The sequence below is a fragment of the Colobus angolensis genome, unplaced genomic scaffold (assembly GCF_000951035.1).
Source record: "Colobus angolensis palliatus isolate OR3802 unplaced genomic scaffold, Cang.pa_1.0 Scaffold26, whole genome shotgun sequence".
Classification (NCBI taxonomy): Eukaryota; Metazoa; Chordata; class Mammalia; order Primates; family Cercopithecidae; genus Colobus; species Colobus angolensis.
Window position 1 is genome coordinate 10,024,245 of NW_012115821.1, and position 26,335 is coordinate 10,050,579.

At 42.7% G+C, this 26,335-nt stretch overlaps 1 protein-coding gene across 2 annotated transcripts in view; it reads right to left on the reverse strand.

Annotated features, from left to right (window-relative positions):
* Positions 1-26,335, reverse strand: part of PTPRG (protein tyrosine phosphatase, receptor type, G) — a 782,288-nt gene that overhangs the window by 128,775 nt on the left and 627,178 nt on the right. For both annotated transcript variants that reach the window (XM_011947202.1, XM_011947201.1), the window contains exons 7-8: positions 13,327-13,484; positions 1,862-2,054 (exon numbers count right to left, since the gene is read on the reverse strand). In XM_011947202.1, the coding sequence (XP_011802592.1) occupies positions 1,862-2,054; positions 13,327-13,484 (351 nt within the window). The remainder of the gene's footprint in view (positions 1-1,861; positions 2,055-13,326; positions 13,485-26,335) is intronic.

Sequence of the window (26,335 nt, forward strand, 5' to 3'; positions counted from 1 at the left end):
CACACAGACAGGAAGGAAATGCTCCCATTCTTAAACTCCCTCTCCTCTTCTTTTAGCTCCTTTTCAGAAACATGAGCCTAGAAAATGGGCTCATTACTATCATCAAAGTGCATGTCACTGCAGTTATCTGTAGAATAGAATCCCACTCCCCCTGTTCCTACAAAGTCCATATGCCAATAAACTGTTCCCTTTTGTTAGGGGTGGGGGCACTCTTGAAAGAAAACCTTTCCACATAACGTACGACACTAACAATAGCCCAGTCTACTTCCAGTGTTGATAAATGACACAAGCTCTCCCTTTATTGCCCAAGCTCATAATTTTGAAGAAGGATAGCACTGGGTTGGGAAATACCCCTTTTCGCACCAAAAGAAAATTCCTTCTTTTTCCTTCCTCCCTTCCAAGTAATAGGGCTTTGATCAGCCTTGCTCCCCTCAGCATTTCCGGAGCTCTGTAACACAATTATGTGTTACACCTGAGAGGAGAGGTGTGAGGGTAGAACCAGACATTCTAATTTCCTGGGAGAGAAATTCATATTCACTTCACATGAGGAAGTAGAGATGGAAAAGACTGAGATGCCTGAAAATGATAAACTTATGCGTATCAGATATGGGGGTTAAACTGTTGAATAAAATTTAGAAAAATTTGCAAGTGATTTCCAGTAGGGGGTGAGGCTGGCGTGGGAGTTCTTGCCTGGGGTGGATGGTAGTAAGACTGCTATATACTGGGGTGTTGGGAGCAATTCAAAGGTCCTGATGATATGGACAGGAGACAGAGAAATACTCACCAGAAGAGGGCAGTTCCCCAGCAAAAGTCCCACCCTCAAGCCTGGAGACCCTTGGCCCTAAGTGAAAACAGACATTCCTGTTTTCATGACCAAAAGTTGCCTTTTGGCCCACCATACCCCGCTATCCTGTACCCATATAAACCCCAGAACCCAGGCTCCAGAAGCAGACAAGGGGAATGAACAGAAGAGAGAAGAACAGCAGAACGGCATGGTAGGGAGAAGAGAAGGAGCATCTGAATGTCAAGGGACAATCAGAGAGGACACTGGCCACTAAATGGCCAAACTCCATCATCTTCTCACTCAATACCCCTTCTAGCTCCCGATACATCCTGCTGAGAGCCACCTCCACCACTCAATAAAACCCCCACATTCATTCTTCAAGTCCATGTGCGACCTTATTCTTCCTGGACGCTGGACAAGGACCTGGGTACCAAGAGGTCATTGAGCTGGTTAACACTTAAGCTGTCCACAGACAGCAAGGCTGCAAGAGCCCGCTGTAACACATGCCCACTTGGGCTTCAGGAGTCACAGACAACAACCCTGGTGCCAGAGCCCCAAGGAACTCGCCCTGGCTCCTGTACCTGCCCGTCTGTGTGCTCCCCCTCCCATAAAGTGTCTGAGAAGCGACCGAACAGATGAGCCACGTTCCTGTTGCATGTCCTTCCAAGGTGGGGGGGGGGCATGTCCTTCAAAGGCGGGGTGGACGGTCAGGGAACTCTCCCGTTTCACTGATATCTGAGCTCAGAGATAAACTCCTGATCAACAGGGAACCATGTAAAAAGTAAGACACTTTCAAAAAGCTTTCTCTAAACATTGCTATAAGTTTTGAAGCTACCAGGCAGAAATGCAGACAGAATTATCTATTATTGGTCAAAAGGGCAATTTCTATCATACCTATTTAACAGAAGTTATTCCCACACCTGCTCCTATTTTTCAGACAGACAAGCTCCCTTTAGCAGAGAAACATATGCACTTAACACCAAGTCCCAATTCCTGCCTGGCTTTGAATTCCTTTTAATTTAAAGTAATTTATGATAAGGAATCTTCCTCTGGGTAAGGCACTTAATCCAAATATACCTTTAGAGGCTTCTGTCCCCAGTGGGTTTTCTAAGAAGTCTGTCATGTCATGGTTCCAGGCATCACGGACGGCGGACTTGGACACCACCCTGTCATGCAGACGCTGCTGTGGTCGAAAGTTATTTCTCAGATACTCCACTGACTTGACATGGTCTTGCTGCTCCGTGGTGAAGATGGAATAAAAAGCCTCAAGCTGAATGGAGAACCAGAGAGGGGAGGAAAAACAAAACAAAACAAAAACCATCAATTAGAAAACCGATTTGGTCCAAAGCAGGTGGAGGTGATAAGAGCACGAAATGGTAGGAAGTGCCCGATACCAGGGTTGCTAAACCCAGCAGGACTTGGGTTGCATGCTGGAAACACTGCCAACAGGCTCATCTGGCTGTGGTTTCTGTCCTGCCAACTAACCAGGAAAACACTTCATTTGAGGGCTGTACCACACTCTGAGTTTGTGCCTCCCATGAGAGAGTCTCAGTCTTTCTGCAGTGCCCTGCTGGAAAGGCCTTACAGCATTCTAGGAAGAAGCATAGGGTCACGGTGATACTGTTATGTCCCGGAGCCAGACTGCCTGGGTATGAATACTAACTCCATCACCTACCCACTCTGTGACCTGAACAAGCTGCTTAACCTGAGCCACCATTTTTCCACAATAAAATGGTGATAATCCTAACAATATTTACCCAAAAGGATTTTTGTCAACATTAAGTGCTGACAAAATATTTAATCCAAGTACAGTGCTTAAACCAGTTCCTAGCATATCATAAGAGCTTCATAAATATTAGGGATTTAATTCTTGGCATCTTCCGACATACTAGTGATCAAGTTTGGCAAAGTCACCAAGTCACTAAATGTGTGACTTGCAAGTCAAACTGCCTAAGTTCAACATTTACCAGATGGGTAATCAGAGACAAACTGTTTAAGTTTTCTGTAACTCAAGTATCCACAACTGTAAAACACGTAATAATACTTACCTTATAAAGTTGTTAGAAATATTAAAATATATGTAAATTGCTTAGTACACAGTTAAGTCCTCAATTAAGGTTAGCTGCTATCATTACTATTAATATTATTAAGAAACATCACTTACAAGACTGCCAATCTAACTTTTATGGAAAGTAAAAGAAAAAAATCAGGGTGCCCATGAAAAGACTAAAAGGCAGAAATGAAATCCACAGGCAGACAGCCCGGGCGGCGCCCTGGGCCTGGTTAAAGATCGACCCCTGACCTAACCGGTTATGTTATCTATAGATTCCAGACGTTGTATGGACAAGCGTTGTGAAAGTCCCTGTCCTGTTCTGTTCTGATTACCAGTGCTTGCAGCCCTCAGTCACGTACCCCCTGCTTGCTCAATCGAAACCACCCCCCTCCCACCCATGGTTAAGCAAGCAGTTTGTCTAAAAAAAAAAAAAAAACCCCTAGACGTTTGTGGTTTAAAAAAGGGCGGGAGCCAACCAGAAACTGCCGAATGTTCAAACTTCAAAATGTCAACCAATCCCAACCTTGTGACTGCAAAAATGCCCTAATCTTCTGTAACCTGTTTGTGCCTTACTATAAAAAGTAGGCTTGAGCTGTGCTCAGGACCTCTCTCTTGCCCTCCTGACTACGCCGGTACGGAGAGAGGTCCGGGTTCGAACCTGCAATAAAGTGATCCCGGCCACTTGGCTTTGACTTCGGTTTCTGGTGGTCATCTTTGAGGGGGGTCTCGGAACTCAGGGCACAACACCCAAATCATATTTCTATTATCAAAAGAGATTCTTTGGGCCAAGTGTGGTGACTGATGCCTATAGTTCCAACACTTTGGGAGGCTGAGGTGGAAGATTGCTTGAACCCAGGAGTTCAAGAGTAGCTGGGACAATGAGAACCTGCCTATACAAAAAATACAAAAATCAGCTGGGCATGGTGGTGCATGCCTGTAGTCACAGTTTCTTGGGAGGCTGAGGTGAGAGGGTTGCTTGAGGCTGGGAGTTGCAGGCTGCAGTGCGCTATGATTGCCCCACTGCACTCCAGCCTGGGTGACAGAGTAACACTCTGTCTCAAAAACAGAAAAAACAAAAAAGGGATTTGTGTGTGTGTGTGTGTGTGGCCTTCAACATTGTGATCATCAAAAACAGCAATTCTGGCCAGGCCCAGTGGTTCATGCCTGAAATCCCAGCCCTTTGGGAGGCCAAGGTGGATGGATCACTTGAGGTCAGGAGTTCAACACCAGCCTGGCCAACATGGTGAAACCCTGTCTCTACTAAAAATACAAAAATTAGCCAGGCATAATGGTGCATGCCTGTAATTCCAGCTACTCGGGAGGCTGAGGCACAAGAATTGCTTGAACCTGGGAGGTGGAGGCTGCAGTGAGCTGAGATCGTGCCACTGCACTCCAGCCTAGGGGATGGAATGAGACTCTGTCTCAAAAAAATAGTAACTTTTTTTAAAAACTAAAAAAGGTAATTCTATTACATATGAGGAATGGAATAGCGACTGAGTGACAGAGACTTGTCCTCAACAGGACACAAAGTTATTCTTGTCACCGAAAAACAAAAACAAAAACAAAAAACTGTAATTTGAAATATGCAGCCACCAAAAATACTAATAGGAGAAGAAAATAGAATGAAGAGAAAAGCTGAATGAACTGTTTCTGGCCCATCTGGATCCTCTGGTGCCAAATAAGACTGCTTTCTGCAGGAGACATGGCCGAATGGTGCTAGAAAGATGCTCTCCATGCATTGAGTGACTGTCTAGGCTTCAGGGAACCAGAAGGCAGTTAACACTAATGTGGAAAATAAAAAAGGGAAATCACTATCTGGGTTTCGGCAAATTCTAGGTGGTCATCCTGAAGCCTGGAACTAACCCCGACTATTTCTCAAACAGCCTCAGAGAATGACACAGAAAATGACCTGCTTCCAAACAGTCTGCCCTCTCTTTGCATGAAAAAGCGATGAATTGAGGTAGTGATATTAGCCATGCAAAAATCATTTAAGTATATGAATTCACCTATCATTCTACCTCCCCTCTAATTCCACAGCTTATGTAAAATGATAGTAAACCATGGAATTTTTTCTGCCTTTTACATAGAACCAGGATGGATTCACGACCAGCCTCAAAGCCAAAGCAGCCTATTACTCTTGCATTACTTCAATTCTCTGTGAGTTACTTTACCTTCTCAAAAACTCACAGTGTCTCTAGGTAGAATCTGCCTGCCTTCCCATTCTTTCTGCTATTCCTTCTTTATTTACAGCAAAGGAAAGGCAAGACATGACAGAAAAATTAGGAAAATTGGATTGATTACTTTGTTCAAATGTGAGTCCCTCAAATGAAGACAACTAAAGATGCTGAAAAATCACCTCCACCTCGTGACATGAACTCTCTTGATAGGACTACCAAAGTCTGAACTGAATGCATCAAATGTGAGAGCAGGTTTCTGATTTTCTCAGAGAAAATAACTTCTTAAAATTATATGAGAAGTATTAACAAAGACCCTCTGGAGACAGCCCAGAAAAAGACCAATCAAAATGATTAAAAAGATGGAGAATAAATCCTGTGAGGAAAGGTTAAAGGAAGTGGAACTGTTTAGCCTGAAGAAAAGGTGAGTAAGGAGTAATTTCATAAAGCCCCTCATATGTGGAAGAAGCTGACCAACTCTTCTCCGTGTCCAGAGAAGACCAAATAAAAGGAAATTGGCTTAAGTTAAAGGCTTAGAGACGTGAGTTTAATAGAGAGAGACATTCCTTAACTTTCAGGATGACTTTTTAGAGAAACGGACTGGGCTGCCATACATCGTGAATTAGACCGGAAATTTTCCGGAAGAGACAGCCATCTGTCCCAAAATAGTTTAATCTCTGAGATGCCAGAAAAGAATGGCCTGGAAAACTGTCTCAGCAATACGACTCTGAAGTTTGTTTATTCTATAGAATACTTGCTTCTTTCATAGCCAGCATTAAATTCTCCTAAAAAGTTTACTTCTGAAGCCTCAGGAAAGAACAAGCCACATAACTCTAAAAATGAGGCAGGTCCTGAATTTAACACAAAAATGCTTTCACTTAAATTGCTCTTACAGCTTAATGACATGCTATGGTTTAAAAGCATGGCGGCTTCCTTGTTATTAACTTAACTCGCCCCGAGATTTTGAAGAAAGGATGTGATGGTTCTGGGAGTGAACTGATGACCTGAACGATATTATATTGTCAACTGGATCACAGTTGCTCTTGACAGTCATACAAAAGAGGGAAAGGAGGACAAGCTTACCACACTCATCAAATGTCCTTCCGTGGGTTGGCGGCATTCACTAAAACCCTGTCATTTTTCTAAGTTAAATGAAATTCGCCAGTGGCCTGTCTCTTTGGTAACTGGCATGCTTGGCCAATGAGTTAAAAACTTTCAGGAGTCTTGGATTGGTGAGAGGAGTCTACATTTCTCACTTTGGCAAGTGGGCTGTGATGAAATCTACTGATACATCATTACACGGCAACTTCAGTCTGTCTCTGGACCCCAACCCTTGCCTTGGACCTCCACTTTGTTTGATTCCAAAAGGTGCCATAAGCCCACCATGAGAAAGTGTCCCCTAGAGTTGTGCAACATGGAAGTCATGCTGGAGCCATAGACTAAACCATACAGACAACGTTGTGTCTTTCTGGGCCTTTGACTGGTCCATATGTTTGGTGCGTAATCTGTTCTACTTTTCTAGATCTGGTTAACAGCTAAACAGTGATCCTTGAAAAATATATATGAGATCACGTCATGCCTCTGTTCAATACTTTTTAACAGCCTCCCATCCTTCATGGTGGGGCCCTTTTGATCTGGCCTATCCCTAATTCTCCAAATTCAAAACCCTTTAACCCTGCTACCTGGGTACAAAATCCTGTTTTTAAACCCTACTTGCTAAATGTGTGACCTTGGTCAAATTATTTAATCTTTCTGTGCCTCAGTGTCTTTATTTGTACAATGGAGGTAACAGCACTACCTCCTTCTTGTGGTTTTTGTAACTATTCAATGAGTTGTGATATGTAAAGTATTTGGAATAATTTCTGGCACACAGCAGGTACTCGGTAAGTACCATCACTACTATAATTATTATTTTATGAGGACTGTGGTAACTACAATTGTACTCTAAGCTTATGACAACTGTAAAATGCTCTATCAACCTTCCCTTCCTTATCCCCCTTGTATTTATCAAACGTACTACATGCCAGGTACTTCTTTAAGTACTTTACAGACATTATTTTGGTTTCCAACTTCTTTTTAGCTTAAAGTAACAACATTAAAGTAGCATTACAAGAACACTCTTATATCATGAACACTAGCAGGCAATATTTACTGGGTGCTTATTACACACAAGGCATTGTGCTGAGACTGGTATGTGCTTTCTCTCACTTAATCCACAGAAATCCCATGAGGCTGCTGGTAATATTATGATTAACAGCAGTATTAGTATTAATGTTACTGACTGGTAAGGAAATTGGGCCTAGAGGCATTGAGTAACTTGCCCAAGGTCACTGATATGCTTTGGATCTGTGTCCCCGCCTAAATCTCATGTGGAATTGTAATCCTCAATGCTGGAGGAGGGGCCTGGCGGGGGGTGACTGGATCATGGGGGCGGAATTCCCCCTTGCTGTTCCCGTGACAGTGAGTTCGTTCTCACAAGATCTGGTTGTTTAAAATTGTGTAGCACCTCCCCTTTCTCTCTGTTCTTCCTTCTCTAGCCATGTAATGCACGCCTGCTTCCCGTCTGCCACGACTGTAAGTTTCCTGAGGCCTTCCCAGTCATGACTCCTGTACGGCCAATTAAACCTCTTTTCTAATAAATTACCCAGTCTCAGGTAGTTCTTTACAGCAATGTGAAAATGGACTAATGCAGGCACGGGAACCAAGAGGTGAAGTGAGACTTAGAATAGCAGGTCTGTTTGACTCTATTTTGTATGCTCTCACTACTTCATGCCACAGGCATAAGAGGCCTTAACATTATCCACTGAAAGAGTCACACTGCAGTGGAGAAATGGATGCAGTTTTAGAAGTCCTGAAACAATTCCCTTTAGCTAACCCCAAGGCCAGTTCCACACAGGGCACCCTGCATCAGCAACATAAATCTATCTATCTTCACCCTTCTGCACTCTGAAAAGAAACTGCCAATGGCCAAACACAGAAAGAGCTGGGAGGCATGAACAAGATAGCAGGCCCAAGGAGAAAATCCTGTCCACCTCCCAGAGCCCTCACTTTTCTTGGCTGATCCTGCCACAGCAGGGTAATAAACACACTTGGAATTATCTTGACTTTAATACAACTAATGAAGTCTTTATCATTTAGTAAAAATAAATGAAAGTTTTTATTTCTATAATATTAAATTGACTCTTAAACTTTTGAAGTGAATGTGTAAAACATTTCTTTCTTTTATCCCTGCTTGGGGATTTGTAATTGCAGTTTAACTGGTGCCGTTTCAAGAACAATTTTAACCTTGAATTGCAAATGTGTTGGCTGGAAGTGTATATAAATCATTTCAACTTAGTTTTTATTATAAAAGTATTACAGAGAATAATTAGTTTTTAATCTGTCGGTTTGAATCAAAGGCAAGTTGAAATCTATTCATGCCATTCGTGTGTAGCAAGAGCTCCTGTCCACAAGACTTGGGCAGGGCATCATTGTGGATGAAAGGGAGAAGTGAGAGAAAACCAAAAGTAATATAATTATGAGCCATTAAAAGGCTGATATGCACAACAGTTTAAGGGATGGGCATATAATGGCAATTAAACAAAACCAGAATCCATTATTAGCACAGTAAAGAAACCAAGGATACTAACTAGGAACTGGAAAAATCTCACCTAAGGTCATGGAGATTATTTTAGCTTCACCATACATTTGAGGTATGACAGGGCAGGTCCTATTTGTTGCCTCATTATTAAACAAGACAATGATAATGGAATATTAAATTCCCAGTAGCCTGGAGCATCCAAAATTTTACTTACTGAACCACAGCTGCAAACATAAATTCTACGAACAGATAGCTAAATGCAGGGCCATGCCCCTCCTGTGGCTACAGTCAGTTTTGCATGAAGGTGATTATAGAAAGGGCTTTACAGAAAGAAAAGGACTTAACCATAATTAACAAAGAAAGCCATCTCTTTTGGATTAATGATGGCATCTTCACCCCATCATTTAAAAACCTCCTTCATTCACATGCACTGCACGTCATGTGTTGAAATAGAAACGTTCTGAATTAAGTGACTCACCAGTTGTCGTGGCCTTGAGATAAACCTTACAGCTGTGACAGCCAGTAGCCACATGTGGCTATTCCATTAGAAATATGGCTAGCCCTAACATTTGCAGTGATAATATTTTGGCTACATATTCAATTAAATAAACTATACTATTAAAATTAATTTCACTTGTTTCTCTTTACATTTTTTAACATGATTACTACAACATTTTAAATGATGCGGTTTTCCTTCTACCAGACAGTCCTGCTTTAGAGGTTTGGTGATCATTTAATACCGCAACAACAACAACAAAGACACCTAATATCTCCCAAGCACTTCCTGTGATGCCAGGTCCTAGTCTAAGCATTTTATACATATTCCATCATTTAATCTTTATTGTGACTCCTTGAGGTGGGGATTATTATCATCATGTTACAGATGAGAAAACCGAGGCACCAAATAGTAGAGTACTTGAGTAATCTGGCTGACGAACAAAGTCATAAATGGAACCCAGGCAGTTCGCCTCCAAAGCACACAGTCTTAACTTCAAAGAGCTACTCTACTCTTTCTGACAGATACCTTTGGTTAAAAAAGGGTCATGCAATTAAACCTTTTCTGTCTATTCCAGTTTACTGTCAGGAAAAAAAAATCACACCTCTAAAGGTAAACAAAGTAGACACAGTCACACTTCTTTATTGCCTTTTTGATAGCACCCCCTACAAGCACTTAAGTAAAATTCATGCTGGGGAAAATCATAGGCAATGCCTTATTTTAACCAACAAGATGCAAACAGTTCTGGAAAGGAAGGGTTGGGTTAGTTGCCTATGAGCAAAGAACCATCATCTGAGAAGCACTATTCTAGAAGAAAACAAATCCTAGTTAACTGCACTGAAAGCTAATCATCTTCTAGGACTGATCATGGACATGTTGCCTGCAGCCATCTCCATGTGCTGTCTGGCTCCTCTGACATCCCACACAAGGGCCGAGAGTGCTGCCATTTTGGGGTGACCCATTTTGTTTGGGTGGCATGATTTCGGCCTGATATTTTCAGAAGATGTTTAGAGAGGCCATGTAAGCCATGCTGACTACGTAGGGAATCCCAAGTCAATATAAGGTTTGGTTAGCAATGCTGTATTTTAATCTAGATTATCACACAAGCCAGAGGTACAAGTGCACTGGCTGGCAAGGCTGATTTGAATGCCCAACTAGAATCACAAAAGGGAACAAAAGAGGAAAGATTAGTGTTTGCCTGCATGTGCTCTGAAAGGCTTCAAAGAAATCCACATCATACAAGTCAACACTTTGTGCTAACCGTTATGTTTTATGGTGAATATCCTCAAATTTTACTCGAGTGCAGGCACCCATGCTGGATGAGAGGGAAGAAAAGAGAGAATACAGAGACTGTAGAGAAGTAGAAGAACGAGGGACTAGGAATGTTTTCTTTCTGTCAGAGGCAGACATGGAATTCCTGACTACTTGGCTTTTCCGAATTGGCTGTTCGCCTTTCTGAAATGAACATTCTGTGCTAACTTCAGAAAGAATGTTGGCAGGGTCAGGGTGGGAAGGTCTGAAGCGATAATACTTGGATGGTGAATGCTTTCTTTTCCAAGGGCTGACACAGCTGTGACCTCCACAAAGCCAGCCAGCAAGGATCCAGTTTGGCCACATGAATATGAGCTGTTTTCCTCCCGTGGGAGAGAGAGAGGGACACATGAAGCAGTGTCTGATAAAAGTAAAGTATTATCTTAAGATGGTTTGTAGCAAAGAACCTGGAAAGCAAATATGATTAATTTCTTTTCTGTTTCCCTGAAACACAATACCTAGAGAGAAGTTATATATTGGAAGGCAAACACAGATCTTACATTATTTCTTCTCTTTGAGCATATGGGTGGCAGAGAGTGAAATAGTGAGCACATATTTAAAAAGCACTTTCTCAGAGCCCCAGTTACAAAAATGATCAAAATGCTTCTAAAAGACAAACACTTGGCAAAACAACCAAATCCCAAACTCTGTCTTTTGTTTCAAATCTGGAGCTGTAATGAAACCCAGCATATGTTAATGGTCTTATTTCTCTCCAGCTAATCAGCGACTCTCTCTGCCTCTCCTTACATGGAATTCTACATGAAAAGTAGCCAAATCAGTATTTCTTAACTTCATTATCTCAAACCTTTCTCTCTCTCTTTTTTTTTTTCTGAGACAGAGTCTCGCTCTGTCATCCACACTGGAGCGCAGTGGTGCGATCACAGTTCACTGCAGCCTTGACCTCCTAGACTCAAGTGATCCTCCCACCTCAGCCTCCCAAGCAGCTGGGATCACCAGACATGTGCCACCATGCCTGGATAATTTTTAATTTTTTTTTTTTTTTTGTAGCGATGGGGGTCTTGCCACATTGCCCAGGCTGGTCTCGAACTGCTGGGCTCAAGGGTTCTTCCTGCTTCACCCTCCCAAAGTGCTGAGATTATAGGCATGAGCCACTGAGCCCAGCTGCAAATCTTTCAATCTTTCAAGACAAAAGTATTTATTAATTTACAAAAAAGGAGCTTGAAAAAAAAGTCCCTTCCGTCAACCCTGCATATATAAATATTTGGGCTGTAACTTTATTATTTTTTTTTAATGAAACAATGTTGGCATCACCATTAGGAAGAAAACTCATTTCTTATTTCATTATCTCCTTAAGGCTGGCAGATCCTGTTCTGAAATCAAATCACCAGTCCTTTCTTTATTGTCAGGGTCAGATTAAAAGGAAAAAATATCTGAAAGTAAAATGATTGCCAAAACAGCAGTGAGGCCAAATAAATTTGTTCAGCCTGGCCTTACACGACCTAACTTGGTTAGGGGAGTAGTGTCTCTATTGCCCTTACCTTCTTCCAGGGAACCTGCCCCATTTACCCACTGAGAGGTAACACTGGATGTTTCAGGATGCTATCTGGCACCTCTGGTGGCTCATTCAAAGATGGACATGTGACCCAAGGCCAGCCAAGTAGTTGGTTGGTCAATGTCTATTTGGATCCACCTACTGGAATACTTGACCTAAGACCCAGAAGGTCAACTGGTACTAGAACAATCAGACTGCTGGAGGTGGTCATTTCTATGAAAGACATCCTAAGTACCTTTCAATTTTGGAAAGTCCTGGTTAATGACTCAAATCTACTTTCTTACAAATCCTGTCCATTTTTCCGGGCTCTATTTTCGGGAATAATACAGAAGAAATTTGACACTTTAGTTAATTCAATCCATGCTGAATTTTGCACAACTAACATGTCCCTTCCAAGAATCATCCTCAACCATACATTCAGACCTCATGAGGTGATTGAAAGACCTCTCATTCCCCGGATGGTTCCCCTACCTCTGACACTGCCTCAATCCTATCGCCAATTCATCAGTTCCTACCCACATTTACTGCTCAGCCTAAATCATGCCTTCCCATGAAATGTGCCCAGGCCACACTCAGAAGGAAGCAATACAGTATAGTGGTCAGAAACATGGGTTTTGGAATCAGGCAAACTCAGGCTTAGTTTTTGGTTTCATCATTCATTAACCATGAATCTTTGGGCATGTTACCCAATCTCTCCATGCCACGATGTTCTATGTGAATACCCATCTCTCTATATTTGTGTTGCCACTGATTAAGTTGACAGGTGTAAAGTGCTGAGTAAAGCGCATAGCACACAGAAAGAACTCAATCAATGGTATGTTTTATTTCATTTCTCCATGTCCACAAATCTCTTTCTTTTCTGAACTGTGGGTAGGCTTAGTGGTCAGAGCATGATCTTTGGAATCAGACACCATGGCATGGTTACCAGTTGTGTGATTGTGGGCAAGTAACCTTCTGTGTGGCTCGATCTCCTCTATAAAATGGGGTGTGCACAGCACATTCCTCGTTAAGACTGTAGAATGGGGGTACCAATAGCATCTACCTCACGAGTGTGTTGTTCATGAAGATGAAATCGGTCAACATTTATAAAGAGCTTAGAAGAGTTTCTGGCACAAAAGGTCATCATCAGCGAGGATAGCTATTATTACCTCCTCAAGATAGAATACTTAAACAATACTCAGATTTCCTGCCTGCAATTCTCTTTAGTGAGTTAATTTCATCTGCGGCTAAGAAACCACGTTCCATTGCTTGCAGTTCTTGGGTTCAGAAACATGTTTGTGGGAAAGACTGCAGGAATCAATGACGTGCACAAGATCAAGAACAAATTCCTTACTGGTATACTCTAGCCATGCTGGATTGGTAAGTCAATACAAAGCAAGTAAACACAGAAGCCCCACTTGAGGCAGAATATCTACCTGATGGTAAGAGATGGGGACGGGTCTCCGGAAGACTATCCACTCCACTATTTCGCTACACGGTGGTGTGGTCAAGGAACCTGTGTACCGATAATAGCTGCCCAGGGATGCAGGCAGGAGGTCCCGGAGGACGAAAGGATCCAGAAAGGTCTCCTTCTCTGTTAGGGAAAAAAGGGAAAAGAAAAGCACAATGGTAAGTCATGCCATTCCGCGCCGCAGACAGTCAACACCCTCGGCATGCTGGTGCCACATCACAAGCCTTATGTTTGTTTATATCCTGAGAAGCACTAGCATTTGGTGGTGGGAGGGCCTCAGTAAACAAAGCAGCATTTCCCAGGGTGTGTTCCGAGGACACCAGCACCACAGTATATTTCAGTAAAAAACAGGTTCCATGATGAACATGGTTGGGCCACATTAAAGTCCCTCCCCCTTCCCCAGGAAATAGACAACACACTCTAGCATACTAAAATCTCTGAGAAGTCTTGCAGAAAAGAAATGGGCTTGACTTTGTTTAACCCACCCCTTCCCAATCTTGTTTCATCATAGAACTGTTCTCCAATTATCTATGAACAGATAGATAATCAGTGCAACAAACTTTGGGACACATAGAGAGACTCATTATGAAAAGAAAACTGTAAGCCACCAGTAACGTGCAATTCCAAAGCTGGCTACATTTCATTATGGTTTCACCCAAGTCCTTTCCAAATCAAAGTGAAGTCCAACCAAGGCACAACTAGAAACTTAAAAAGAATGGCCCCAGGAACCAGCATTCTTTTTACAAACATGGAGGTGTCTTCCCTTAAACAGAAGAAATGACATTTAAGTTCAGACCCAATAAGGAAAATAGGATTAATCTATGAGGAAAGCAAGGCATGTAATAGTGTCTGCTCAAGGTCACACAGCTCCTAAGAAGCAAAGCCAGGATGTGAATCCAGATGTCTTGACACCAGAGACGCCACACAACTCTGACTCAGCGAAAGAAGGCACTGAGGTTAGCTATGTGAAAATGCAAGTGTAGGGGCAAACAAGGTGAAGAAAAACATTGTAAGCAGTAGAAACAGCATGAGCAAAGGCTCCAGGACAGGAAGGAACAGGGTCGCAGAGAAGATGAGGAAAATGTCTTGTAATTCTCCCAAGCACCCCCAGGAAACTATGTAGCTTCTTTCATGAGTCAGAGAAGGTTCTAGTCTCTACATACATCTCCAGACATCTAGTCTTGAATTTACATCTGGGATTCTCTCCTCTTCCCTGTTAGAGATGCAATAAGACTACTGGAGTTCTGCTCACGATCTCCCTTAGCTCCTTCATGACTTCCACCATGGGCCCTGGGAACAGGGTTCCAGGTGACCTCATAGACACACCTGTACTTAGAGGAATATTATTCCCAAGCCTCACACCTCCCCTCCTTCCTTCCTCTTCTCAATTTTATGCAGAACAACTAGTGCAGGCATTTGGGCAACCGTGCATCCCCAGACGCGAGAAGTCTGTGTAACTAGGGCATAATGCAAAAACCCAACAGAAATCAGCTATATTATAATTACAATTGCAATTGCCTTTTGGAAAAGATTAGTTGAAAAAGACTTAACATTGATTTTGCTTCACCTATATGCTAGGCACTATTCTGAGTTATTACATGTTGCAAACACTTAAACAGCACTTACTATATGCAACAGGCCCTGTTCTAACAGCTTTATAAGGATACATTTATTTAATGCTTAAAATAACTCCAAGAAGTTAGTCCTATTATCATCCCCAGTTTGCAGAGCTGGGATGCAGAAACAGGTAGCTGGGTTTAGAATCCAGGATTTTATTATTCACATCACTATGCTCTCTTAGTTCACAACTCTATGAAGTATGTGCTTTCTAATACTCGTTTTACAGGTGTGGAAATCAAGGCACAGAGAAGTTAAATAACCAAGCCCAAGCACTAGTGAACAGCGAAGTAACAGCAGTTATTCGTGAGGCTCAGAAACCTTGGCTGATTCTCAGAGAGGTGTTCAATTCGTGTTTTTCTAAAAGAAAAATTTAGTATTAACCAATAAATGCAAAACTCTTCAAATCATAGGGTTCTATAATCAAAATTACAAAAACAATTTCTGTTGTACAAAAGGCTAGAAATAACGGAATTGCCCCTCCGCCCACTGGCAAGTCTGGGCTTTAATTTAAACCTGGTTACCAGCAGCCTAATGACAGAGGAAATCTCTGCAAGCATGCTTGGCGGGGACTGGTTTGGCCAGGAGAAGAAAATATTTTGGCCTTTGCTTGCTGCCTCTGAGCTTCCTGGGCTGTGTAAATAGTCAACACAAAGTCCCAAGTGATAGAGGGGTGGGTAGGGCTTGGCATCACCAACTGCAAAACTGCCACCCTCATGTCTCCCTCATGTTGTAGGTGAACCTGGGGTCACACCGCAGCACACCAACCTGCCTTAGGATCAAGGGATCCAGGCCAAATGGTTAGAGAATCAGAAGAGTTTTCCCCTCGGGGCCCAATCCAACATTAGGGTTGCAGTTAAGCATGCGGAATGCTGACAGGAAGTGACAAGACAACCCCGGCAAACCCCTGGCAGCCAGGTCCCCATCTAAACACACTCTAGGGAGAGGCTATGGCTTTAAAGAGCAGCAAAAGATAAAGCAAAAGCACCTGCCACACCAACAGGAGGAGATTAGATTTCAAAGGGGGAACACTGGACAGGGCCGAGCTCTTACGTAAGTTCTCTAATGGGCTTATGGATTGAGCAGGCATGATGGAAAGCACGTGTGACCCCTGCTGCAAACTCAAAAAGGCCTCTCTGTCCTTGACCAACACCAGGGCTTCAGAGGCGAGTTCTGGCTTTCGTTGATCAGCACGTGCAGTCAGATCGGTGGCGAGGTGGGTAGACCCGGTACAAGGGACAGGGGAGGAGGGCCTGGCTTCACTGCTTATTCATTCCACCACGATTGCTGCCACTGAATCTTAGGGCTGTGTGATCTGGAAGGGACTTGGACAGTTCAGCGGCTTAGTTCAGTGGCTTTGGAGGCCAAAGAATGGTCTCTTCAAACAAAATCTTGCCCAAGAGCCCAGCAACTCAGATAGTTAAGTCAGCCCTGTTGGCTGAAGCTGAGTAGGGGACCCAGGGACACTTTGAAAACCATCTATGTAGTCCAATTCTTTGACTTTAGGGCTGGGTAAATAGAAGACCAGGGTGAAGTAACAGACACAAGGTCAAAAACGTGAAGAATACAGAGACTCACACGGGACTCTTTATTCAGGGAAGCTGAAACAGTATATGCCTGGAGAGCAGGAAACATCATTCAGTGCTGAAACTGAGATCTAACCACTGCCTGCATCAGCACCCCCAGCGCTGGTGCATTTCTTCAAGGGTGGCTGAGGAGAGCAGATTTTCAGCCTGCCCAGGTTCAAATCCCAACTCCGCTGTCAGCTGTGTGAGCTTAGGCAAGTTATGAAACCTTCTTAGGCTATAGTAGTGAAGATTATAAATAAGTCAATTCAAGAAAGGGGTTCAGAAAGAGCTCAGAACACAGTAAACATCGCATACGTGATACATATTATTCTTACTCTAATTGTTATTACTTTTACTACTATTATTCCTCTAAGCTACCAATGTTTTGTCATTTACTTTCTTTAATGCTTTGTGCATATCTTTTTTTTTTTTTAAACTGGATTACTGCTCGTGCCCTTAAAGGCATACCATGTTAGATATATTGTCCATCAGCATGAGCAGTCTAGCATGGGCTTTGAATTAACTGACATTTGATGGCTGTGTGACCTTAGGCGAAGGCCTTAACCTCTCTGAGATATTTCCATCATCTGTAAAATGGGAATAATGAGAATATTTACTCTCAGGGTTGCTGTGACAATTAAGCAAGTTAACAGACAAAAGGGGCTTGGCATAGTTTCTGGCCCACTGTAAGCCTAGATTTAACAAGGCAAGCATGTGGCTGAGCACAAGCCCAGCAAGAGGTACAGGCTGGCTCATTTGGGGTTTTAAGCTAGGAATGAGCAACAGTTTTCAGTAAAGTACTAAAGGTAAATATTTTAGGTTTCGCAGGCCAAGAGGTGAATTTGAAGATGTTATGTAGGTACTTAAATAATAAGCAAACTTTCACAACCTTATTAACTGTATTTGAAATGCGATTAATAACTGAGAACAATTTTCAAAATATGTGTCTACCTAATGAGAATAACACGATTCCTTTTTAGGGTAATAACATTTCACTTAAGTAGGGATTGAATGTAAAAACCATTCTTAGCTCAGGGGCCATACAAAAACAGAGAGTAGAATGGATTTGGCCTTCAGTAGTATTCTGCCTGCCCCTATTTTAACACAAGCGTTGGGGGTGGGAAAAGATTCCCAAATATCAGAAAGTCATCTTGATACCCATAGCCTGACTTGTGGGGTGGGGGGAATTATGCTATATGTTCAGGTGCCCCCATTACTAAATGACAATGCATTACAGAATTAACACGAGCAATACATTACAGAATTCACTCTTTTCTCCCCATCTCAGTTCAAGTTGAACATCAGTTTGCAGCGATCTTTCTGAAAATTTCATTGCCTGCTCACTCCCACAGATAGTGCTCTACTGATAAATGGGGTGCTGACAATGCTTAATTACAAATTAGAATCAATTTTAGAAATGGTAGCTCTGTATTTCTAGTACTGTCCACTGATGCCAGCTTAAGTCATGGGGGCTCAACTGGCCAGACTCAAGACTGGTGGTTCCTGAGTATAGCCACTGGGAAGAAGAAATAAAGCACTTTTCAGCTGAAAACGTAAACTCTTCTATTTATAAAATCTCTTTTTTTCTTTGTATAAATCAGAGACAGATTCTCACTCTGTTGACTAGGCTGTGGTGGTACTGCAGCCTTGAACTCCTGAGCTCAAGCAGTCCTTCCCTCTCAGCTTCCTGAGTAGCTAGGACTACAGGCTTGTACCACCATACCTGCCTAATTAAAAAAAAAAAAAAAAAAAAAAAAACTATTATTCCTGAGGTTCTTGGGCTGTGTTGCCCAAGCTGGTCTCAAACTTCTGGCCTCAAGCAATCCTCCTGCCCCAGCCTCCTAAAGTGCTGAAATTACAGCTGTGAGCCCATACGCCTGGCTAATAACATCTTAATACATGTAGATATCATAAAATGGGGAGAAGTGCTAGAGCTAGGTCCCCTGGCTATGAATCCCAACCAGTCTACTTAAAGGTTTGACCTGAGAAGAGTTATTTAACCTTTGTGTAACTGTTTCCTCATCTGTAAAATGGGATAATAACACTGACATTATAAGGAGGTTCTCAGTATGAATCAAATGAGTTAACATCAGGTGAGGGCTTAGGGGAGTGCTCGACACAGTAAGCATACATAGGTGCTTGTTAAATAAGTCTTGCTATAAAAGGGCAGTGTGACTCTATGCCCATCCTGATCAGTGCATTCTGCCTTCACCTTTTATCATAATTAGTCATTTGAATTCAAAACATTCCTGTCCCAGCCACTTACTAGTGGAGAAAAATATTTGAAAAACTATTTATACCACCATTCATTCCATTATACCCTAATAGACAGGTACTGTGCATTACTAGATAAAAGAATTGAAAAGAAATGAATCTTGTATTCCCACTTTCAAGGATCCCGGGTGCTATATGCAGACAATATTATATTTTAATAATTAATTGTTCATCAAAGAAAAAGATGAGGAACAGGGATGCTAAATTCAAAGTTATTCAAATTGCAAAAATGAATGATGTATGACTTTTATATTAAATACACACTGTATTAAGTAGTCTACATTTCACCCAACCCTTTCTTTCACTTTTGAGTATTTTGAATGACAATATGAATAATCAGTTAGGGGAGGTTTATTTGGAAAAAGAAATACCTTATTTGAATGCAAAAGGTTTATAGCTGAAGATGATTAAATTTTTCTTATCAATTAGGAAATTCTGTATGAGGGCTTTAAAGTCATGGTCAACCATTAAGCCCAGTGCGGCCCAGTTATCCTTGCAGTTTCCTTTCAACGTTAAATTATATCTGGCTGATTCTGTTCAATTTCTTATTTCTGATAGCAGTGCCAGGAGGCAATTTTTAATTAAAGAAAATTTGAAAGATTCAAACATGTATAATTGGATTAAAAATGTGATCATTAAAACATTAGATGATAATCAGCTGATTGATTGCATTTCTTGGTGTGTTAATAGCCTAATAGTTTCAATGCTTTGGTTATATAGGAAAAAAAGAAAGCTCTTTATAAAATATGATGAACAATCAATGTATAGCAGAGACCTGTGCAGTCATCGGGAACTGTGGAAGTGCACTGAATACTCACTCACACACACCTCAATAAACAATGTATTACACTGGAAGACTGGAAGGTATTTGGACAGGATGTGGTAGTTTCTAGGGGAAGAAAACCTGAAGCATTCCCTAAACAAAGGACCAACTAATTTTAGGAAAGTATATGAAAGCCCAAGCTTCTGTTTTTAGCCCAATGATTATTTGGTTTCCTCAGGGTTTCCCACAATATTTTTTTTAGAGGAAAAGCAATTAACTTTTCCTTAAATGCCTAAGATCACTGGGGCAGTGCTAGCCTCTGCTTGGTGTTATGTAAGGAGGGAAGGAAGGAGTGGATAGTGGAAGGAACTGGGCATTAAGTCATTAGAAATGAAAGATGATTTATGACAGTGCCACTCAAACTTCAATGTGCATGCAAATCATCTGGGAAGCTTGTTAAAATGCAGATTCTGATCCAGTAGATCTGGGGTGAGAGCTGAGATTCTATATTTTTAATAAAACAGATGCTGCTGGTCTCAGGACCACACCTGACTAGCCACTTTCTACAAGGACTGTATCAAAGGGTTCCTACATCCTGTGCAGCCTTGTTCACTTCTACTTTCTGATTTTTAGGTATAGCCACACTGGCCTCCTTGCTGTCCCATGAGCGCACTGCCCCAGGGCCTTTGCATGGGCTTTTCACTCTGTCCAGAACATTTCTTCATTACTCCATTCGTGGCTGGTTTTGGACCAAATATTCTGCAGCTGTTAGTAACTTGGTCATATTTGAATCACCATTTCTAAATGAGGTCTACCCTGACCACTGTTTTGCAGATAGCAATTTCAAGGGCAGGATCATTGAGAAGGAAACATTTGATTGAAAGCTTGAAGGCAGTGAGGAAGTGAGCGACGTGGCTACATGGGGAGAAGAACCTTCCGGGAAGGGAGAAAAGTCAGTGCAGAGGGACTCTGCCTGGTTTATAGAGAAATGGTTGGAGTGAAGTAAGCAGGAGGGAAAACAGAAGGAAAAGATCAACAGTTCAAAACTTCCCAGGTTTGAGGGGGAAAAAAAATCAGCTGTTGGGTAAGTGCAATTGATAATTACACTCAGAACTGTGAAGAGGTGACGCAACTGAGTAAAACACTAGACATGGAATCAGCAGCTCTGGGTTAAGTCTAGCCCGGCCATGAATGTAGTATGTAACCTGGGAGGAGTCTTAGGTGTGACAGGAGGGCCTGCCAAACACAGGGGTGAGAAACGGCAAGTTGGGAGGAAATAAAGAGGCTGAGGGTGAGAACCCAGAAGTCAGCAGGGAGGTGAGAAGGTATTAGATTAGAACAAAGACGGCCAGGCGCAGTGGCTCGTGCCTGCATTCCCAGTACTTTGCGGGAGGCCAAGGTGGGTGGGTCACCTGAGGTCAGGAGTTTGAGACCACCCTGGCCAACATGGCAAACTCCATCTAAAGATACAAAAACTAGCCAGGTATGGTGGCGTGCTCCTGTAGTCCCAGCTAGTCTGGAGGCTGGGGCAGGAAAATCGCTTGAACCGGGTAGGCGGAGGTTGCAGTGAGCCAAGATCGCACCATTGCACTCCAGCTTGGGCGACAGAGTGAGACTCTGCCTCCAAAAAAAAAAAAAGATGATAGCAGAGGCCTCCCTAGGGGGAGCCCAGAGGGAGTTAATTTTATGATCCAAATACAAGCAAAAATACTTGCTCTCTATAGCGGGGTGTTGATTATCAAAGCATGTCATCGTTCTGTCATCAATAAGGAGGATGAAACAGGAATGACAGCGTGGGAATGGGGCTGTCCTGTTAGCAAAGTAGGGCCATCTGCAAGGCTTCACAGTAAATGATTTTAAGGAATAGGCACAAGACTGAAGTTATGATTGGGTGATGGGGAAATCGAGGTCTCAAAGACACTAGTTTTTCATCTTATACATGAGAGGAAAACAAGGTTTACAAGGAAAGAGGCTGGACCACAGCCGCACCGTGTGTGACATGGGAAGGGTATCTGGATCTCCCCACGCCCATCTTTCTACCACTCTCATTCTGGATCCCTGGGCTCTGGGGTCCTCATCTGCAGGATCCAGTGAGGAAATCTCACTGAAGACTAGGCAACTCTTTTAGCTTTTTATTTTACTTTTTGTGGAGACGGAGTCTTGCTCTGTCCCCCAGGCTGGAGTGCAGTGGCGTGACCTCAGCTCACTGCCACCTCCACATTCTGAGTTCAAGTGATTGTGTGTCTCAGCCTCCTGAGTAGCTGGGACTACAGGCGAGCCACCACGCCTGGCTAATTTTTTGTATTTTTAGCAGAGATAGGGTTTCACCATGTTGCCCAGGCTGGTCTCAAACTCCTGAGTCAGCTCAGGCAATCTGTCTGCCTCGGCCTCCCAAAGTGCTAGGATTACAGGCGTGGGTCCCCACACCCAGCCTCTTTTACGTTTTTAAATGTAAAACTAATCCTGACACTGCCCAGCTTAAACTTTTCCAGTGGCTTCTTGCTTCCTTTAGAATAAAATCCAAACTCCTCATGGTGGCCATGGGGCACTACATGACCTGTCTGCCTCTGGAGCCTGTATTTTCCTCTCTCTCCCTTGCTGACCACCTACCTGCCTCCTCACCTTGCTGTTCCCTCTGCCTGGAATGCTTCCCCTCCCACCACCCTCCATAGAGATGATTCCTTTTCATCCTTCATGTCTGGGCTCAAATGCCACTGCCTGAGCCCCCCATCTCAGTATGTTTTCTCTGTTATTTATTTATTTATTTTATTTATTTTTGAGATGGAGTCTCGTTCTGTCACCCAGGCTGGAGTGCAGTGGCACGATCTCGGCTCACTGCAACCTCTGCCTCCTGAGTTGAAGCGATTCTCCTGCCTCAGCCTCCCGAGTAGCTGGGACTACAGGTGTGCGCCACCACGCCTGGCTAATTTTTTTGTGTTTTTAGTAGAGACGGGGTTTCACCACGTTAGTCAGGCTGGTCTTGAACTCCTGACTGCAGGCAATCTGCCCGCCTCAGCCTCCCAAAGTGTTAGGATTACAGGTATGAGCCACCACGCCCGGCCTGCTATTAACTTTCTGCATCACACCTTCATTTCCTTTCCAGCATTCCTTTGTTTACTGTCTCCTGCAACAGCTTGATTATTCCACAAGAGCAAAGACCTTGCCTGTACATATATCCAACAGCTAAAACACTTCCCCAGAACACAGTAGGTGCCTAATAATTATGTGAAAAGAGAATGAACAAATAAGCAAGCACAGTAGCAGTTGATATATTTTAAATAACCAATAAGTCCTAGATACTGTCTTCCTCATCTCTATAGTGTCATCTTCAATCGTAAGATGCATCATTATTCTGATACCACTAGTAAAGGTTACATGTTGCTAATTAAACAATGATTTGATATGAACTCAAAGATGCATCCCAATTTTAGAGTTGTTAAAATATGAAGACATGAGAGTCGCAGAATTGACTAACTAAGATACTGACATTATTCAGTAGGACTCACAACAAAGGGCTCCGTCAACTTTCTGAGTCTAGTAGAAGCCAGGTCCAGAGCTTGTTATTTTATGTGACCACAGTAAAGGTGGGCATAGGGCCAGGTAGCAGCAGCATTGACTCTCATCTGTTTACAATAACTGGGTCCTCTAGCCTCAGTTTACCCTTCACTGACCTGCAACCCAAGACTCCATTCCACACTGTGGAATTTGCCTCAGTTTGCCTCCTTTTCCCAGTTCACACTTATGGTTCAGAAACTGGGTGCCAGGCCCTGGTGTAGCCTTTCTCTAAGTGAAGCTTCATAACCCTGTGAAGTAGGAATCAACATCCTAGTGAGGGCTGAGAACTTACCCAAGGTCACAGGTTGTTAAGACCTGGGTCTCAGTCTGTGTAATTGGCTAACATGGTCTCTTTGACAGGTTGTAGGCTCTGTTACAGCAAGACCATGCTTCCTGGCCTTATCTCCAGCACCCAATGCAGCATTTTATAAAGTAGGTCCTTTATACATGGCGAAAAGAAATTGACCAAACTAAGTCACGATGTATCTCCAAGTCAAAAGTGGGCAAACTATGGTACATGGGCCAAATCTGGCCTAGTGTCTACTTTTGTAAATGAAGTTCTGTTGGTACATAGCCGTGCTTATTTGTTTATGCATTGTTTACAGCTGCTTTCAGGCTACCACTGCAGAGCTGAGTAGTTACAACAGAGAATATATGGCTGACGAAGCTTAAAATACTTGCTATCAGTCCCCTTACAGAGAAATTTTGCCAACCCCTGCACTCCTATATGAGGGCAGGGTATTTTTTTAAAAAAGCAACAGGCAATACATGTGAGCATGAACAGGGTCAACTCCATGCAGTGGTGGAGGTGTGGAATTTACTTTTGCCTATAAAACACTCTCTATCAGCAGGCAGAGGATTAAATGCATGCCTCATGGCCTTCCCTACAGGCACAGTCCAAAGAAAATCCCAGGGGCCTATACTATGGCATGAATAATTAGTGCTGTGGGGTCTGAACCAGGTGGCCTGGGAGTGAGAGAGCCCACCTTATTAATCAGATCCCTATCTTCAAGCACCCGGAGAAGAGCAATCCAAGGTCATGAAACAGCCACCTCACTGGGTTCAAAGACATCTAGCCTCCTCCAACTTTATTAGAGGTTTCAGTTGACCAAGGGCAGCATTTTGATTTAAGGGTTGATGTTTCAATGAAATGTATGTTGACATTAATATTTCCAAAGAGAAAGCACATAAAGATTGCAGTCTTGTCAACAATTAAGGAAATGAACATGACATTTAAATTATATAGAGTCATACAGTGACAAAAACCCAATATTATCATTGAACAGTTTCATTGATTGCCTTTCTCCCCTACAGGGTTCTGGTGGCCATAACTGACACGACGTGTACATTCTTTTAGTTTCCTTTTGATGCTCAGTCAATGACCTAATTCACAAAGGAAAACCAAGATATACAAGAGTTAAGTGCTTTTGACAATAATCAGAAAGTTAGTCAATGCTTGGACTTAGAAGCTGGCCCAGCAGAGCAGAAAGAAATGTGATTCAGAGTTTAACACAACTGGGTTCAAATCACTATTCCATTGCATGGCCAGGATATATTCGCTCATCTCTCTAAAACCTCACTTTACCTATTTATAAAATGGGATTAAGAATTCTTAGCTCACTGTGGTGCCACTGGGATTCAGTAAGATTGTATTTATAGAACGTCCAGGTAGGGTTAGGTACACAGACAGAGGTTAACAGTTGCAGAAGCAGAGAGGCTGCTGCTTCTTCCTTTCACCCACTTCCTGGTTCTTTGTCCACTACCTTTTCCCCTGACCTCAAAAGAAACTGGCTACTCCAATCATCGTTGTCATCATCATCATCATCTTCATCATTTTTATTTTGTGTGGCCCAACTAAACTGAGCAATATGCATTCTATTTTACTAGCTGGGTAGTGATGGTGGCAGAACCCAGAACTCTGCAGTCATTTCCTGTCATCACGTGGTTTCCATATTCAAGTCCACCAGTGACAACAATAATGACGATGATGGGCAGGGGGGAGTTGGTGGCAGTGGTGACAGCTATCACTGAGTGCTTACCATATGCCAGGCATAGTTATGTACAGTAAGTCACTGAATCCTCAGGATAAACCAGTAAGACTGGTATTAGTATTACCTCATGATGCAGTTGAGAAAACTGAGCCACAAAGAGGTGAAGTGATTTGTTCAGGTTGTAACACAACTGGATTTCAAACCCACTATGCAATAGTGTCTGTCTCTCCTACACCGAGGTAGCATACGTAGAGCATGCGAGCAGGGTAAGAAAATCACACACGGTAGTCGCAAGCACTTTAGCAGGCACTTTTGCAGTAGGCAAATGGAGGTATCTTTTTAAGAGTTCTCGGCCGGGCGCGGTGGCTCAAGCCTGTAATCCCAGCACTTTGGGAGGCCGAGACGGGTGGATCACAAGGTCAGGAGATCGAGACCATCCTGGCTAACACGGTGAAACCCCGTCTCTACTAAAAAAAAATACAAAAAAACTAGCCGGGCGAGGTGGCGGGCGCCTGTAATCCCAGCCACTTGGGAGGCTGAGGCAGGAGAATGGCGTGAACCCGGGAGGTGGAGCTTGCAGTGAGCTGAGATCCGGCCACTGCACTCCAGCCTGGGCGACAGAGCGAGACTCCGTCTCAAAAAAAAAAAAAAGAGTTCTCTTTGCTCTTCACATCCCACTGAAACAAGCAGGAAAAGGGCATTTCCCTGGATTTCCATAATCCTGTTCAAATGATAAAATATTGACAAAGAAGGCAGGCTGAATGAGAACTGGTCTCAAATTCAAACCTAATCTAAAAGGAATCACTTTTGAAGTCTTTTTACGTCTTAATATTATTGTTAACAATACTATTAGTGATAAAACAGAAGTCGCACAGCATCCCATTTCCTGGCTAAGAAAAGAAGTGGAAATAGCTTACATCTATGGTGGTGGTTTTGATGCACTGAAATCCAGGAAATGGTGGAAATGGCTTAAGTGTGCCTGTTTCTAGAAGATTTTGAGATCAAACATGTTCTGATAAGCATCAGTCCTTCCTAGATCCTTAACAGACATGAGCCAATTAGCCAAGATCAGGGTGCTGCATATTTATAGCACATTTCAGGAAAGTTCCATGTAATTAAATGCTGGAAACACAAACTTCAAACGGGAAACTTTGTCGCATGTTAAGATGTTCAAAATGATCAGTGAGCTATAGATTAAAATACAGC